General features: G+C 37.3%; 1 protein-coding gene across 3 annotated transcripts in view; it reads left to right on the forward strand.

Annotated features, from left to right (window-relative positions):
* The window catches only part of ZNF484 (zinc finger protein 484), a 28,727-nt gene extending 17,825 nt beyond the window's left edge, over window positions 1-10,902 (forward strand). For 2 of the 3 annotated variants that reach the window (XM_070375283.1, XM_005903140.2), the window contains 3 exons: window positions 317-443; window positions 705-800; window positions 6,801-10,901. In XM_070375283.1, the coding sequence (XP_070231384.1) occupies window positions 317-443; window positions 705-800; window positions 6,801-9,112 (2,535 nt within the window). In that variant the 3' untranslated portion in view covers window positions 9,113-10,901. Of the gene's footprint in view, window positions 1-316; window positions 444-508; window positions 538-704; window positions 801-6,800 lie in introns of all 3 variants that reach the window. The other variant, XM_070375286.1, reaches the window with a different exon arrangement.
* Window positions 10,903-13,238: the final 2,336 nt, after the last annotated feature.

Here is a 13,238-nt window from a genome sequence, read left to right on the forward strand (position 1 = left end):
GAAGTGTTAATGAAATATGGCATACATGGAAAAGAATGCAGAAATCAGGTTTGCAGCTTGATGAGTTTACTTTATTCTTTTGTAACCAGCATGCAGATAAAAACAAAACCTCAGAATGTTATTAGAGCCACAGAAAGAATGACCTGATACTTTTAATATTTATTTTTCCCTTGAAATAATAATGTCAAATTTAGGTATTTAGTGAGAAGCTTATATGTTGTATCATGTTAAAAATTATTAAAAATAAGTTCATAAATATCTTGCTCTTATCCTACAGTCCTGATACTTTTCATTGAATAAACATGTGTTTTTCCAGGGATCAGTGTCTTTCAAAGATATATCTGTAGACTTCAGCAGGGAGGAGTGGCAACAATTGGACCTTGCTCAGAAAAGTCTATACAGGGATGTGATGCTGGAAAACTATTTCAACTTGATCTCAGTGGGTAAGCACAGCTCTGCTGGGTAAGGCTGTACCTAACTGAACGTTTTTTTTTTTTTTTCTCCTTAGTGGAATTTCTGAAATCTGGTGTTTCTAAGGTATGTGGGACTTCTAAAGCCTGTAGGACATCTGAAGTGTGTAATAGTTTTGTCCTTATTTTGTTCTATGTTTTTAACAATCTCTTTTGGACATTAAGAATATACTTCTGTTCCCCGTGAACTTTTCTGAAAAGTAAATGGAGGGCTTTGTTATTTCCTATCATCAGGGTTTCAAGTTCCCAAAGCAGAAGTCATTTTCAGCTTGGAGTGGGGAGAAGAACCATATATGTGGAATGGCAAAATCTCAAGCCAGGGCTGTCTAGGTGAGTAGGAACCAAAAGCATAGGAGATCGTATAACCAAATCAGTTTTGCTGGCAGAGTTTGGCAACTTTGAAGTGCTTTTAATATGATATTTCTCTAACATTCTGAACTTTTGAAACTGCATGGATAGAGTTGATATTGGTCTCTTAGACATCTAAATGCCATTCCCATTTAAGGCCCCTTCCAATATCAGTGTCTTCTTTGTTTGACTCTTTAAGAGGGATATGCTACAGTTACTGGTACATTGGCTGTAGGATCCTGCTGTTTTGCTTTTTCTCCCTTTTTATAGCATTAACAAAATTTTTTTTAAATCTCTGTCAATATCTTAAATCCTTTCCTTACACATTCAGGTACTCATAAAATTGCCTTAAAAAAAATTACTTTGGGTCACTCACCTGCATATTTCTCTTCATTTTCTTTCTCTTCCCTTAAGGTACTTCAAAATTGTCATCTAAAGATGGCCATATTATATCATCTCCCATGTCTCTCCCTCAACTGTTGGCTTTGAGATTTCTATTACTTACATTTGGGGATAGCTTCTTATTTTAATTCTTTATAATTTGAGGGGACTACACCCCACAGCATGCGGGATCTTAGTTCCTCTCACCAGGGATTGAACCTGCACGCCCTCCAGTGGAAACTCAGAGTCCTAACCAGTGGATAGCCAGGGAATCCCCTATTTTACAATTTTTAAAAAAGTTTTATTTAATTTTTTTATTTATCCCTTTTAATCCTCACTCCCTACTCATTTTTATTCTTCCCAGAGGCAGTTGCTCTCCTGTATTTTATATGTTTGCTTGCAATTTATTCTTGAATTTGTTGGGTATTTGTAAAATTTAAATTGTTGGTCATTTTAATTTCTAAAAATGGTACTGTGCTATATATCCTATATATATATCCTTAGTTTATTTCTTTCCTCTCAGCACTAAATTGGTTCATGTTACACTGTTTTTCTAGCTCATTGCTTCTAATAGATATATACATTCCATAGTATATATATATGCCACATTTACTTGTCCAGCTTTCTAGCTACTATAGCTAGTACTATAATAAATTTCTTCAAGAACTATTCTTATAGGAAACAAGAATTTCTTGAGGAAGAGTAGTGGGAGTGTTTTATTAATGAATATATGAATGCTTTATTTCACTAAGTATAACCATATTGGTTTCTAGATTGGATGTATTGGTCTACAGTCCTCTAAACATACAAAGGCATCAGTTTCTCCACATCCCTGCCCATATTTCTAATAATTTCTCATAATCTATTGGATTTTAATTTCTAACCATTTGTTTTAATTTGTGTTTCTCTAATAACAAAATGTTTTGAACATCTTATCATGTACCTTGTAATAGATTCTGATTTCATTTTTGGTATTTGACTGTTGACACCTTCCAAACTTCACCACTCTCTCTTCATCTTCTGCCCCACATCTGGGCAAACTACAAGAAAACTCAGATGCTCTTTCCATTAGTGCTAGTGGGAAATTGCTCTGTATCAGTCAGCTTAGCACCACCCCCCAACTACTATAAAAAACCCAAGCTAGTTTCCTTTTCTCACTCTTGTAAGCCACTTTTAGACCTGCTTAGGAGCTTTCCCTTCAAAAGCCTCACTAAATGAGTAATGAACTTTTTCATATCTTATTGGTTGTGTGTCAAATCATCACTCTTGACATCTGAACCAAATTTGGTGTGGGAGTCCATTGTTCCTCTGCAGGTGACTTAACAGTTTGTGTAGTAAGCAGGGCCTTTGGATGATGATCGCCACCAAGGGGGTCTTTCTTCTCTTGTTCTTTGGCTTCACTGCCAGAGAATATATATATATAATATATATATACACACCAAATATAACTTCCAAATATATATATATATATATATACACACACACCAAATATAACTTCCAGTTGAAGTTGGAAGTTATTGTTGGTATTCTGGGACAGATGTAAAGAACTAGGCCCTCCATAAAGTAGCTTAAGACCTATGTATGTGTCTCAAATTGAATCATTTGTCTCAATTCTGGCATAAGCCATGACTGATACCAGAATTAAGGAAACAGATCAGATTGGCTCTCATTGTATAAAGCTCTCAGGGGAACAACTGATACCTTATGCATATAAGGGCCTATCAGGCAGCTACTTGTGTGAAGGAAGAGCAGTTACAATGCAGCATGCTAAACCACTTTTCTAAATGTTGTCATATTTTATTGTTGTTTATTGTTTTAATGTCATATTTTTGCTTTTCCCTGTGACTCATCTTCTCAAACAATTCTTTATGCTCTTTCTACTAATTTTTCTCTTTTAGAAAGTATCATTTAGATGCCCTCTTCCTTTGACTTTCCAGTGAAAAGTAAAACCTAAGACCAAGTCTATATTTACTTATGCTTGAATTATTCTAATCCTGTTTTGATGTTTAAAAACATTTTTTTTCTAGGTGCTACTGGTTAAAATACTGTGCTTATCTTGTTGTAACTATATGATGCAAAATATTACCTAACATATGAGAAATTCTTCTCTCAATGGATTAATAAACTACAGGAAAAACATGCCTCATATTTGCAATTCACATTTATCTTTATTTAGTTTCCATAATCATGTTTGGTTCATTTTAACATTTTCTTTAATTATTCCTCTGTATCTGACCCTTTATTTTCTGATCTGTCTGCCTATTCAGATAATCTACATACTTATACTTTGCTCTCATGTTTCACTAACTCTTTTATTGGACATATTACAGTATACATTGCTTTTTCCCTTTTCTAATTCTCTGACCCACAAAAACTCAGAGAAAATGACATTAATTTGAATGACAACTGAGTCTTTTACCTATTTCAAAAATGTTTCTCTAGAGAATATTTAGTGAAATTAAATTCTTGAGGTGATATTTTGCTCTATTTCAGAGGGATTTGAAATTTTTCTGCTAAGAGTAATTTAAAGGACCAATAATTGTAATTGGAAAAGGGAGACAACTGAAAGAAATGTTTAAAATTTAAGCATTTGAGCATTAAGCATTTATTATTGTGTACATCTATGCCAATTAAATATGACTTTGTAAGGCTCAGAATATCTGTGTTTATTTTTAAGTTAAGAGAAAAGAGAGCCTTCCTAGAGTTTTGCTGAGGTTTGAGATTCATTTTCACAGCATACAACCCTAAATGATCCATGAAGGAAATGAATTTTGAAAAGGAATAAAGATCAGGAAAAGGAAGCTTAGTGGGGAAAAGGAAAAGAATATATGTTTAGATTCAGTAATAAAATAGACTTTAGTGACTGGTGGAAAGATAGCTTACATACACTCATTTTATTGGCCTGAATTATGACTTTGTATTTTACTGAATTGATAATTCAGTTTGTGACAGAGGAATTATGAATAATTAAACTTTTTACCACAGGAGCAAATTTTTTACATTGAACATCATTGATAATAATGTAAATACTGTCAGGCATAGCAGTGGGTTTATAAGCTAAAGAAAGTGAAAAGTTGCAAAAGGTGAAAGCCATGTTGAGGAATCTAGTATTAGAGGTCCTCAGGCTTAATGAAAACATTAATATGTGTGAGTAAAACTGTAATGTGTGCTAAGTCACGTCAGTCATGTCCAACTCTGTGCAACCCCATGGACTGTATAGCCCATCAGGCTCCTCTGTCTATGGAATTCTCCAGGCAAGAATACTGCAATGGGTTGCTGTTTCCTTCTCCAGGGGTTCTTCCCAATCCAAGGATTGAACCCATGTCTCTTAAGTCTCCTGCATTGGTAGGTGGGTTCTTTACCACTAGCACCACATGGGAAGCCCAAAAATATAAAAGTTAAAAGAATGTGTTTGGGGATATTACAAACATTATAAGATCCTAGAGATAGAATGAAATGGATACAAGGTTGGACTGTGTCTATATTAAAGAGTAATCTGATTTTTATGTAAGTATTTACTAAGAATCTACTATGTCTTAAAAAATTTTTTTTAATTGAAGGATAATTGCTTTACAGAATTTTGTTGTTTTCTGTCAAGCCTCAACATGAATCAGCCATAGGTATACATATATACCCTCCCTTTTGAATCTCCCTCCCCATCCCACCCCTCTAGGTTGATAAGAACCCCTGTTTTGAGTTTCCTGAACCATACAGCAAATTCCCATTGGCTATCTATTTTACACATGGTAATGTAAGTTTCCATGTTACTCTTTCCATACATCTCACACTGTCCTGGAGAAGGCAATGGCACCCCACTCCAGTACTCTTGCCTGGAAAATCCTATGGATGGAGGAGCCTGGTGGGCTGCAGTCCATGGGGTCACTAAGGGTCAGACACGACTGAGCGACTTCACTTTCACTTTTCATTTTCATGCATTGGAGAAGGAAATGGCAACCCACTCCAGTACTCTTGCCTGGAGAATCCCAGGGACGGAGGAGCCAGGTCGGCTGCCGTCTGTGGGGTCGCACAGAGTCAGACACGACCAAAGCAACTTAGCAGCAGCAGCAGCACCCTCTCCTCCCCTCTCCCTGTGTCCATAAGTTTATTCTCTATGTCTGTTTCTCCACTGTTGCCCTGTAAATAAATTCTAAAGAACCATTTTTCTAGATTCTGTATATATGCATTGCTGCTGCTGCTACTGCTACTAAGTCACTTCAGTCATGTCCGACTCTGTGCGACCCCATAGATGGCAGCCCACCAGGCTCCCCCATCCCTGGGGTTCTCTCGGCAAGAATACTGGAGTGGGTTGCCATTTCCTTCTCCGTTAGAATACGATATTTATCTTTCTCTTTCTGACTCACTTCACTCTGTATAATAGGTTATAGGTTCATCCACCTCATCAGAACTGACTCTGCTATGTCTTATACACTGTTCCACAGTTGGGGATATTAGTGATTCTTGTTGTAGGTAAGAATGGTATATTGGAATAAAACCCACCTCCTGTCATTGATAGACCCCAAGAAACAGTGACTTAGAGAACACAAACATTAACCAGGCCTGGATTTAGCCTGAGGGCTGTAGTTTTCTAATCTCTTGTCTTGGGCATCACCAGCAACATAGAACTGAGCTATCAAGTCTGTAATATAGCCAGTGGGAAGAGAGTTATGGGAGACACACTTACTTCCTTAAAACATTGACCTGATTACAACAAATATAATTCCTATTCTCATTTGAATGGTGATAGGTGAATTACCTGGATTTACCTACAAATGAGGCTGTATATGCCTGTTGTTTTGAGACAGACACATGCTTGGCTACAGGCTTAAGACTGTTGAAGGAAGGGGATGGATTTTAATGAACAACTTCTGTCTCTGCTTCAGAGTTGGCCCTTTTTGCTGTTATATTCTTCGTTATTAAGTGTGTGTATCTGCACCCCAAAACCAGGCATAAAGTATTGAATCATAGATATATATTTACCATTTGTAAACGGTAAAGCTAATTCAGGATGACTGTGGCTACAATAGATTTCTGTACATAAATAAATTTGTATTTATGGAACAGTGATTAATAGGGAATAGAGAAAGCAGAGAGATTAGGATTTATAGATGAAGGATAATAAGAATCTAGACTCAGAAATATTTTTTAGCCACATGGTTTGTCACTTTGTTCTAACACCTATTATGTACTTATGCTACATGTTCAGAACAGCATATTTCAGTTTGAATCTCGTCTTCCCCAATTACTAAGCATTTGATTTGGGCACATTACTTAACTCTTCTGTGGCTCAGTTTCCTCATCTGTAAAGTAGGGACAATAATACCATTAATAGCAAAAGGTTATGTTGATGTTTAAATGAGTTAGAACAATGCCTGAGACATCTAAATTCTATTATCAGACAGTAAATGTAAGGGCTTACTTTATTATTGCATATTATTTCATATAAAGAGATTATTATATATATTTATTCTTATTTTATATATTTATCTATATTTAGTGTTACATGTGTATAGAACCTCTCCCATTTCTCTGTGTTCATCTTGTATCCACTCTATTATCCCTTCTGTGTTTTGCTAACTGTTCTTTGTGTATTTTATTTTTTAGATCAGGATATTGGTTTTGAAACATCACAACAGGGAATATCTGAAGATGTTTCAGTCTGCTTTGAGGGAATACGTCTCTTCCCAAGAGATGACTTATATTCCATTTTAGAAGAATTTTGTCAAGATAATAAACAGACAGGAAGAGATAAGGAAAACCAGAACAAACATTTAAGTCCTATCATCTTCACCAACAAGGATATGCTAGCTAATAAGGGGAACTGTGACTATAAAAAAGACATTGGGGAAAAATTTCATGTAAACACAAACCTTGTTCCTTCAAGAAAAAGACTCCATAACTATGACTCATTTCAAAAGAGTTTGAAGCCTATTGTAAGCTTATGTAATTGTAATAGAAACAATGCAACAGAAAATTTTGATAAGATTATTGGACATGGTAACACTTATATGAATTCTCATACGAAAACGAATGCTTGTGAATATAATCAATGTAAGAAACTTCTGAGCAAGCAAGCTCTCATTCAGCATCAAAAACACCATCCTGGGGAGGACTTCCATGTATTTTCTGATTGTGTAAAATTCTCCACCCATAAGACACACCTTTTTGCACATCAAAGGATTTATACTGAAGAGAAACATCCTGAGTGCACCAAATGTGAGATGATCTTCACTCAGAAGTCCCAATTTGCTGTGCCTCAGGTTTATACAAGAGAAAAATCCTATGTAGGCACTGAATATGGGAAGAAATTTTCCCTCAACTCAAACCATGAGAAAACTTCTCATACTGAGGAAATTGACTATAAATGCAGTGCACGTGGAAAAGCCTTTATCAAGAAGTTAGATCTGTTCAGACTCCAGAGAATTCCTACTGGAGGGAAAAAACCCCATGATTACAGTGAATGTGGAAAAAATGTCTCTCACAATTCAAATCTCAGTATACACAAAAAAGCTCATACTGGCAAGAAGCACTTTGAATGTATTGAGTGTGGGAAATCTTTCACAAGAAAATCAACACTAAGTATGCATCAGAAAATTCACACAGGAGAAAAACCATATGTATGTACTGAATGTGGGAAAGCCTTTATCCGAAAGTCACATTTTATTACACATGAGAGAATTCATACTGGAGAGAAACCTTATGAATGCAATGACTGTGGGAAGTCCTTTATAAAGAAGTCACAACTCCATGTGCATCAGCGAATTCACACAGGGGAGAATCCCTTCATATGTTCAGAATGTGGGAAGATCTTCACTCACAGGACAAATCTCATTATACACCAGAAAATTCATACTGGGGAGAGACCCTATATATGTACTGAATGTGGGAAGGCCTTTACTGACAGGTCAAATCTCATTAAACATCAAAAAATTCATACTGGAGAGAAACCCTATAAATGCAGTGACTGTGGGAAATCATTCACCTGGAAGTCACGGCTCAGGATACATCAGAAATGTCACACTGGAGAGAGACATTATGAATGCAATGAATGTGGGAAAGCATTTATTCAGAAGTCAACACTGAGTATGCACCAAAGAATTCATAAAGGAGAAAAGCCCTATGTTTGCACTGAATGTGGGAAGGCCTTCTTCCACAAGTCACATTTTATTACACATGAGAGAATTCATACTGGAGAGAAACCTTATGAATGCAGTGACTGTGGGAAATCTTTCACAAAGAAGTCACAGCTTCATGTACATCAGCAAATTCACACAGGAGAGAAACCCTACAGATGTGCTGAATGTGGAAAGGCTTTCACGGACAGATCAAATCTCTTTACACACCAGAAAATTCATACTGGCGAGAAACCCTATAAATGTGATGACTGTGGAAAAGCCTTCACTCGAAAGTCAGGCCTCCATATACATCAGCAGTCTCATACTGGAGAAAGACGTTATGAATGTAGTGAATGCGGGAAAGCCTTTGCACGAAAATCAACACTCATTATGCATCAAAGAATTCATACAGGAGAGAAACCTTATATTTGTACTGAATGTGGGAAGTCGTTCATCCAGAAGTCACATTTAAATCGACATAAGAGAATTCATACTGGAGAGAAACCCTATAAATGCAGTGACTGTGGGAAGGCTTTTATTAAGAAGTCACAACTCCTTGAACATCACCGAATTCACACAGGAGAGAAACCTTATATGTGTACTGAATGTGGAAAGGCCTTCTCCATCAGATCAAATCTTATTAAACACCAGAAAATTCATACTAAACAGAAACCTTACAAATCTAGTGACTTTAGGAAAGACTTTAACTGGAAAGCACAATTCAGTGTACATCAGAAATCTAATACTGAGGAAGTAGAATGCCCAGTGCCACAATCATGGGGTAGGGATACAAAGTTGTGAGGAGCTATAGCTTGACTAAGAAGCAGGAGGTAACCCAAGTCAATTTTCCTCCAACTAGTCAGAGGTATGAATATCTGGATCTCATAGCTTATGTCCAGTTTTATACATATGGGCAGACACTTTGGAGAAAGTGTTTAAGCAGTGATTAATGGCATGCTTGTTTACTTGACAGATACTGGGATTTTTAAGCACCTGCAAATAATAGTACATGTGCAAGAAGATGACTTGGCAATAGTTCTTATTTCACGTTTTGGATAAGCAGCTTTATAAATCAGGGCTGTTGAGTTGTTCATGCCCTGTATAGCAAAAATATTCAATGTTGACCAAAGGAATTTCTTGAGTAGATTTCCAAGAAAAATTTTCATTGTCCAAGCACTCTATGGACACTAAAATCAAGGCAACAGTGTAGACAATTCAGATGTATAATAAAAAGAATCTAGAAGTTTTTGTGAAAATTGACATTAAAGATACAAAGATGGACTCTACTTTTTTTCTTTTCTTTGGGATGTCACTATTATTTATAGCTTACAATGTTTATTAGTGTGTGGAAATTTAGATTAATAAGTTTAAAATTTGACTTCGAGATTGGCAAAAACCACAGACTTACCTGGATATTCACAGGCATCTTTAGGTAACTAATGTGTTTCCTTATTTATTAATTCCCTACCATGGCAGCAGGTAACTCATGCCCAAGAGGTATAAAGTGCTCCCAGACTATATCCCAGAAGTGATCATTGATGTAAGCAGCAGCCCCAAAGATTACCTGTTACACTATAGCTGGTTCTGAGATCATGAAAGTTAGCCACAGGTTACAGATTTGGCACTCTGGATTCTCACTGTCTTTTACAGAAACCTCTACTTTTTGAATGATTTCTTTTTCTAAAGAGACAAATTAAGAAAGTTTTAAAACCTAGAATTCTTTCCTTCCAATTTTGTTAATGCATCCTCTACTTACTTATTACATACTAAGTTTCTTGTGGTTGTTGTTCAGTCATGTCCCACTCTCTGCAACTCCATGGACTATAGCACACCAGGCTCCACTCTCTCCCATTATCTCCCAGAATTGGCTAAAATTCATATCCATTGAGTTGGTGATGCTAGCTAACCATCTCTGTCAACCCATTCTCCTTTTGCCTTCAATCTTTCCAGCATCAGGGTCTTTTCCAGTGAGTCAGCTCTTCATATCAAGTGACCAAAGTACTAGAACTTCAACTTCAGTGTCAGTCCTTCCAATGAATCTTCAGGGTTGATTTTCTTTAGGATTGACTGGTTTGATCTCCTTGCTGTCCAAGGGACTCTCAAGATTGAGTCTTCTCCAGCACCACAGTTCGAAAGCATAAGTTCTTTGGCATGCAGCCTTTTTTATGGTTCAACTCTCGTATCTGTACATGACTACTGGAAAAACCATAGCTTTGACTAAGCAGACTTTTGTTGGCAAAGTAACGTCTCTGCTTTTTAATATGCTGTCTAGGTTTGTCATAGCTTTCTTTCCAGGAGCAAGTGTCTTTTAATTTCATGGTTGCAGTCACCGTCTGCAGTGATTTAGGAGGCCAAGAAAATAGAATCTGTCATTGCTTCCATTTTATCCCCTTCTAATTGCCATGAAATGATGGGACAAGATACCATGATGTTAGTTTTCTTGAATTTTGAGTTCAAGCTGGCTTGAAACCTCTTTCACCCTCATCAAGAGGCTCTTTAGTTTCTCTTTACTTTCTGTCATTAGAGTGGTATCATCTCCATATCTGAGATTTTTGGTATTTCTCCAGCCAATCTTGATTCCAGCTTGTGATTCATCCCATCTGGCATTTCACATCATGTACTCTGCATGCATATGAGTTAAATAAGCGGGATGACAATATACAGCCTTGTCATACTCCTTTCCGATTTTGAACCAGTTGTTCCATGTCTGGTTCTAACTGTTGCTTCCTGGTCCACATACAGGTTTCTCAGTAGACAGGTAAGGTGGTCAGGAAATCCCATCTCTTTAAGAATTTTCCAGTGTGTTGTGATCCACACAAAGGCTTTAGTGTAGTCCATAAAGCAGAAATAGATGTTTTTCTGGAATTCCCTTGCTTTCTCCGTGATCCAGTGGATGCTGGCAGTTTGATCTCTGGGTCCTCTACTTCTTCAAAACCCAACTTGGACTGGAAATTCTTGGTTCATGCACTGCTGAAGCCTAGCTTGCAGGATTTTGAACATAACCTTACTAATATGTGAAATGAGTACAGTTGTATCATAGTTTAAACATTGTTTGGCATTGCCCTTCTTTGTAATTGGGCTAGACAATAAAGAATCTGCCTGCCATGCAGGAGACCTGGGTTTGATGCCGGGGTCAGGAAGATCCCCTGGAGAAGGGAAGGGCTACCCACTCCAGTAATCTTCTCTAGTGAATTCCATGGACAGAGATGGGCTACAGGCCATGGGGTTGCAAAGAGTCAGACACGACTGTGCAACTGACACTTTCATACACACTTTGTGATTGGAATAAAAGTTGACCTTTTCCAGTCCTATGGCCACTGCTAAGTATTCCAAATTTGCTGACATATTGAGTGCAGCACTTTAACAGCTTCATCTTTTAGGATTTGAAATAGCTCAGCTGGAATTCTGTCACTTCCACTAGGTTTGTTTATAATAATGCTTTCTAAGGCCCACTAGACTTGACACTCCAGGATGTCCTGCTCTAGGTGAGTGACCACACCATTGTGATTATCCAGGTCATTAAGACCTTGTATGGTTCTGTGTATTCTTGCCACCTCTTAATCTCTTTGGCTTCTGTTAGGTCCTTACTTTTTCTGTCCTTTATAGTGCCCATCTTTGCATGAAATGTTCCCTTGATATCTCCAGTTTTCTTGAAGAGATCTCTAGTCTTTCCCATTCTATTGTTTTCCTCTATTTCTTTGCATCGTTCATTTAAGAAAGCCTTCTTATCTCTTGATATTCCCTGCATTGAGTTGGGTATATCTTTGCCTTTCTTGCCTTTCACTTCTCTTCTTTTCTTAGCTATTTGTAATACCTCCTCAGACAAGCATTTTGCCTTCTTGAATTTCTTTTTCATTGGGATTGGTGTGATCACAGCTTCCTGTACAGTGTTAGAAACCTCTATCCTTAGTTCTTCAGGCACTGTCTACCAGATCTAATCCCTTGAATTTATTTGCCTCCTCCATTGTATAATCATAAGGGATTTGATTTAGGTCATACTTAAATGACCTAGTGGTTTTCCCTACTTTCTTCAATTTAAATCTGACTTTTGCAATAAGGAGCTCATGATCTGAGTCACAGTCAGTTCCATGTCTTGTTTTTGCTGACTGTATAGAGCTTCTCCATCTTTGGCTGCATAATCAATCAGATTTCAGTATTAATCATCTGGTGATGTCCATGTGTAGTGTTGTCTCTTAGGTTGTTGGGAAAGGGTGTTTTCTATGACCACTGCGTTCTCTTGGTAAAACTCTGTTAAGCTTTGCCCTGCTTCCTTTTGTGCTCCAAGGCCAAACTTGCCTGTTATTCTGGTTATCTGTTGACTTCTACTTTTGTATTCCAGTGCCCTATGATAAAAAGAAAATCTTTATTGATGTTAGTTTTAGAAGGTCTTGTTGGTTTTCATAGAATCAGTGAACCTCAGCTTCTTTGGCATTAGTGATTGGGGCATAGCCTTGTGTTACTGTGATGTTGAATGGTTTTCCTTGGAAACAGTGGACATCATTCTGTCATTTTTGAGGCTGCACCCAAAATGGACACTGTTCTGTTCTGTTTCAGACTGTTTTGTTGACTATGAGAGCTATTCTATTTCTTCTTCCTGTCCATTTTAGTTCACTCATTCCTAAGGTGTTGATGTTCACTCTTGCCATTTCCTACCTGACCATGGCCAGTTTATCTTGATTCGTGGACCTAACACTCCAGGTTGCTATGCAATATTTACTGTTCTTACAGCATTGGACTTCATTTCACCACCAGGCTCATCCACAGCTGAGCATGGTTCCTCCTTTGGCCCAGCCATTTCATTCTTTCTGGAGCTATTAGTAATTGCCCTCTGCTTTTCCCCTATAGATATTGAACACCTTTTAACCTGGGGGACTCATGTTCCCATGTCATACCTTTTTGCCTTTTCATAGTGTCCATGGGGTTCTCT

The sequence above is a fragment of the Bos mutus genome, chromosome 8, assembly GCF_027580195.1.
Source record: "Bos mutus isolate GX-2022 chromosome 8, NWIPB_WYAK_1.1, whole genome shotgun sequence".
Lineage (NCBI taxonomy): Eukaryota > Metazoa > Chordata > Mammalia > Artiodactyla > Bovidae > Bos > Bos mutus.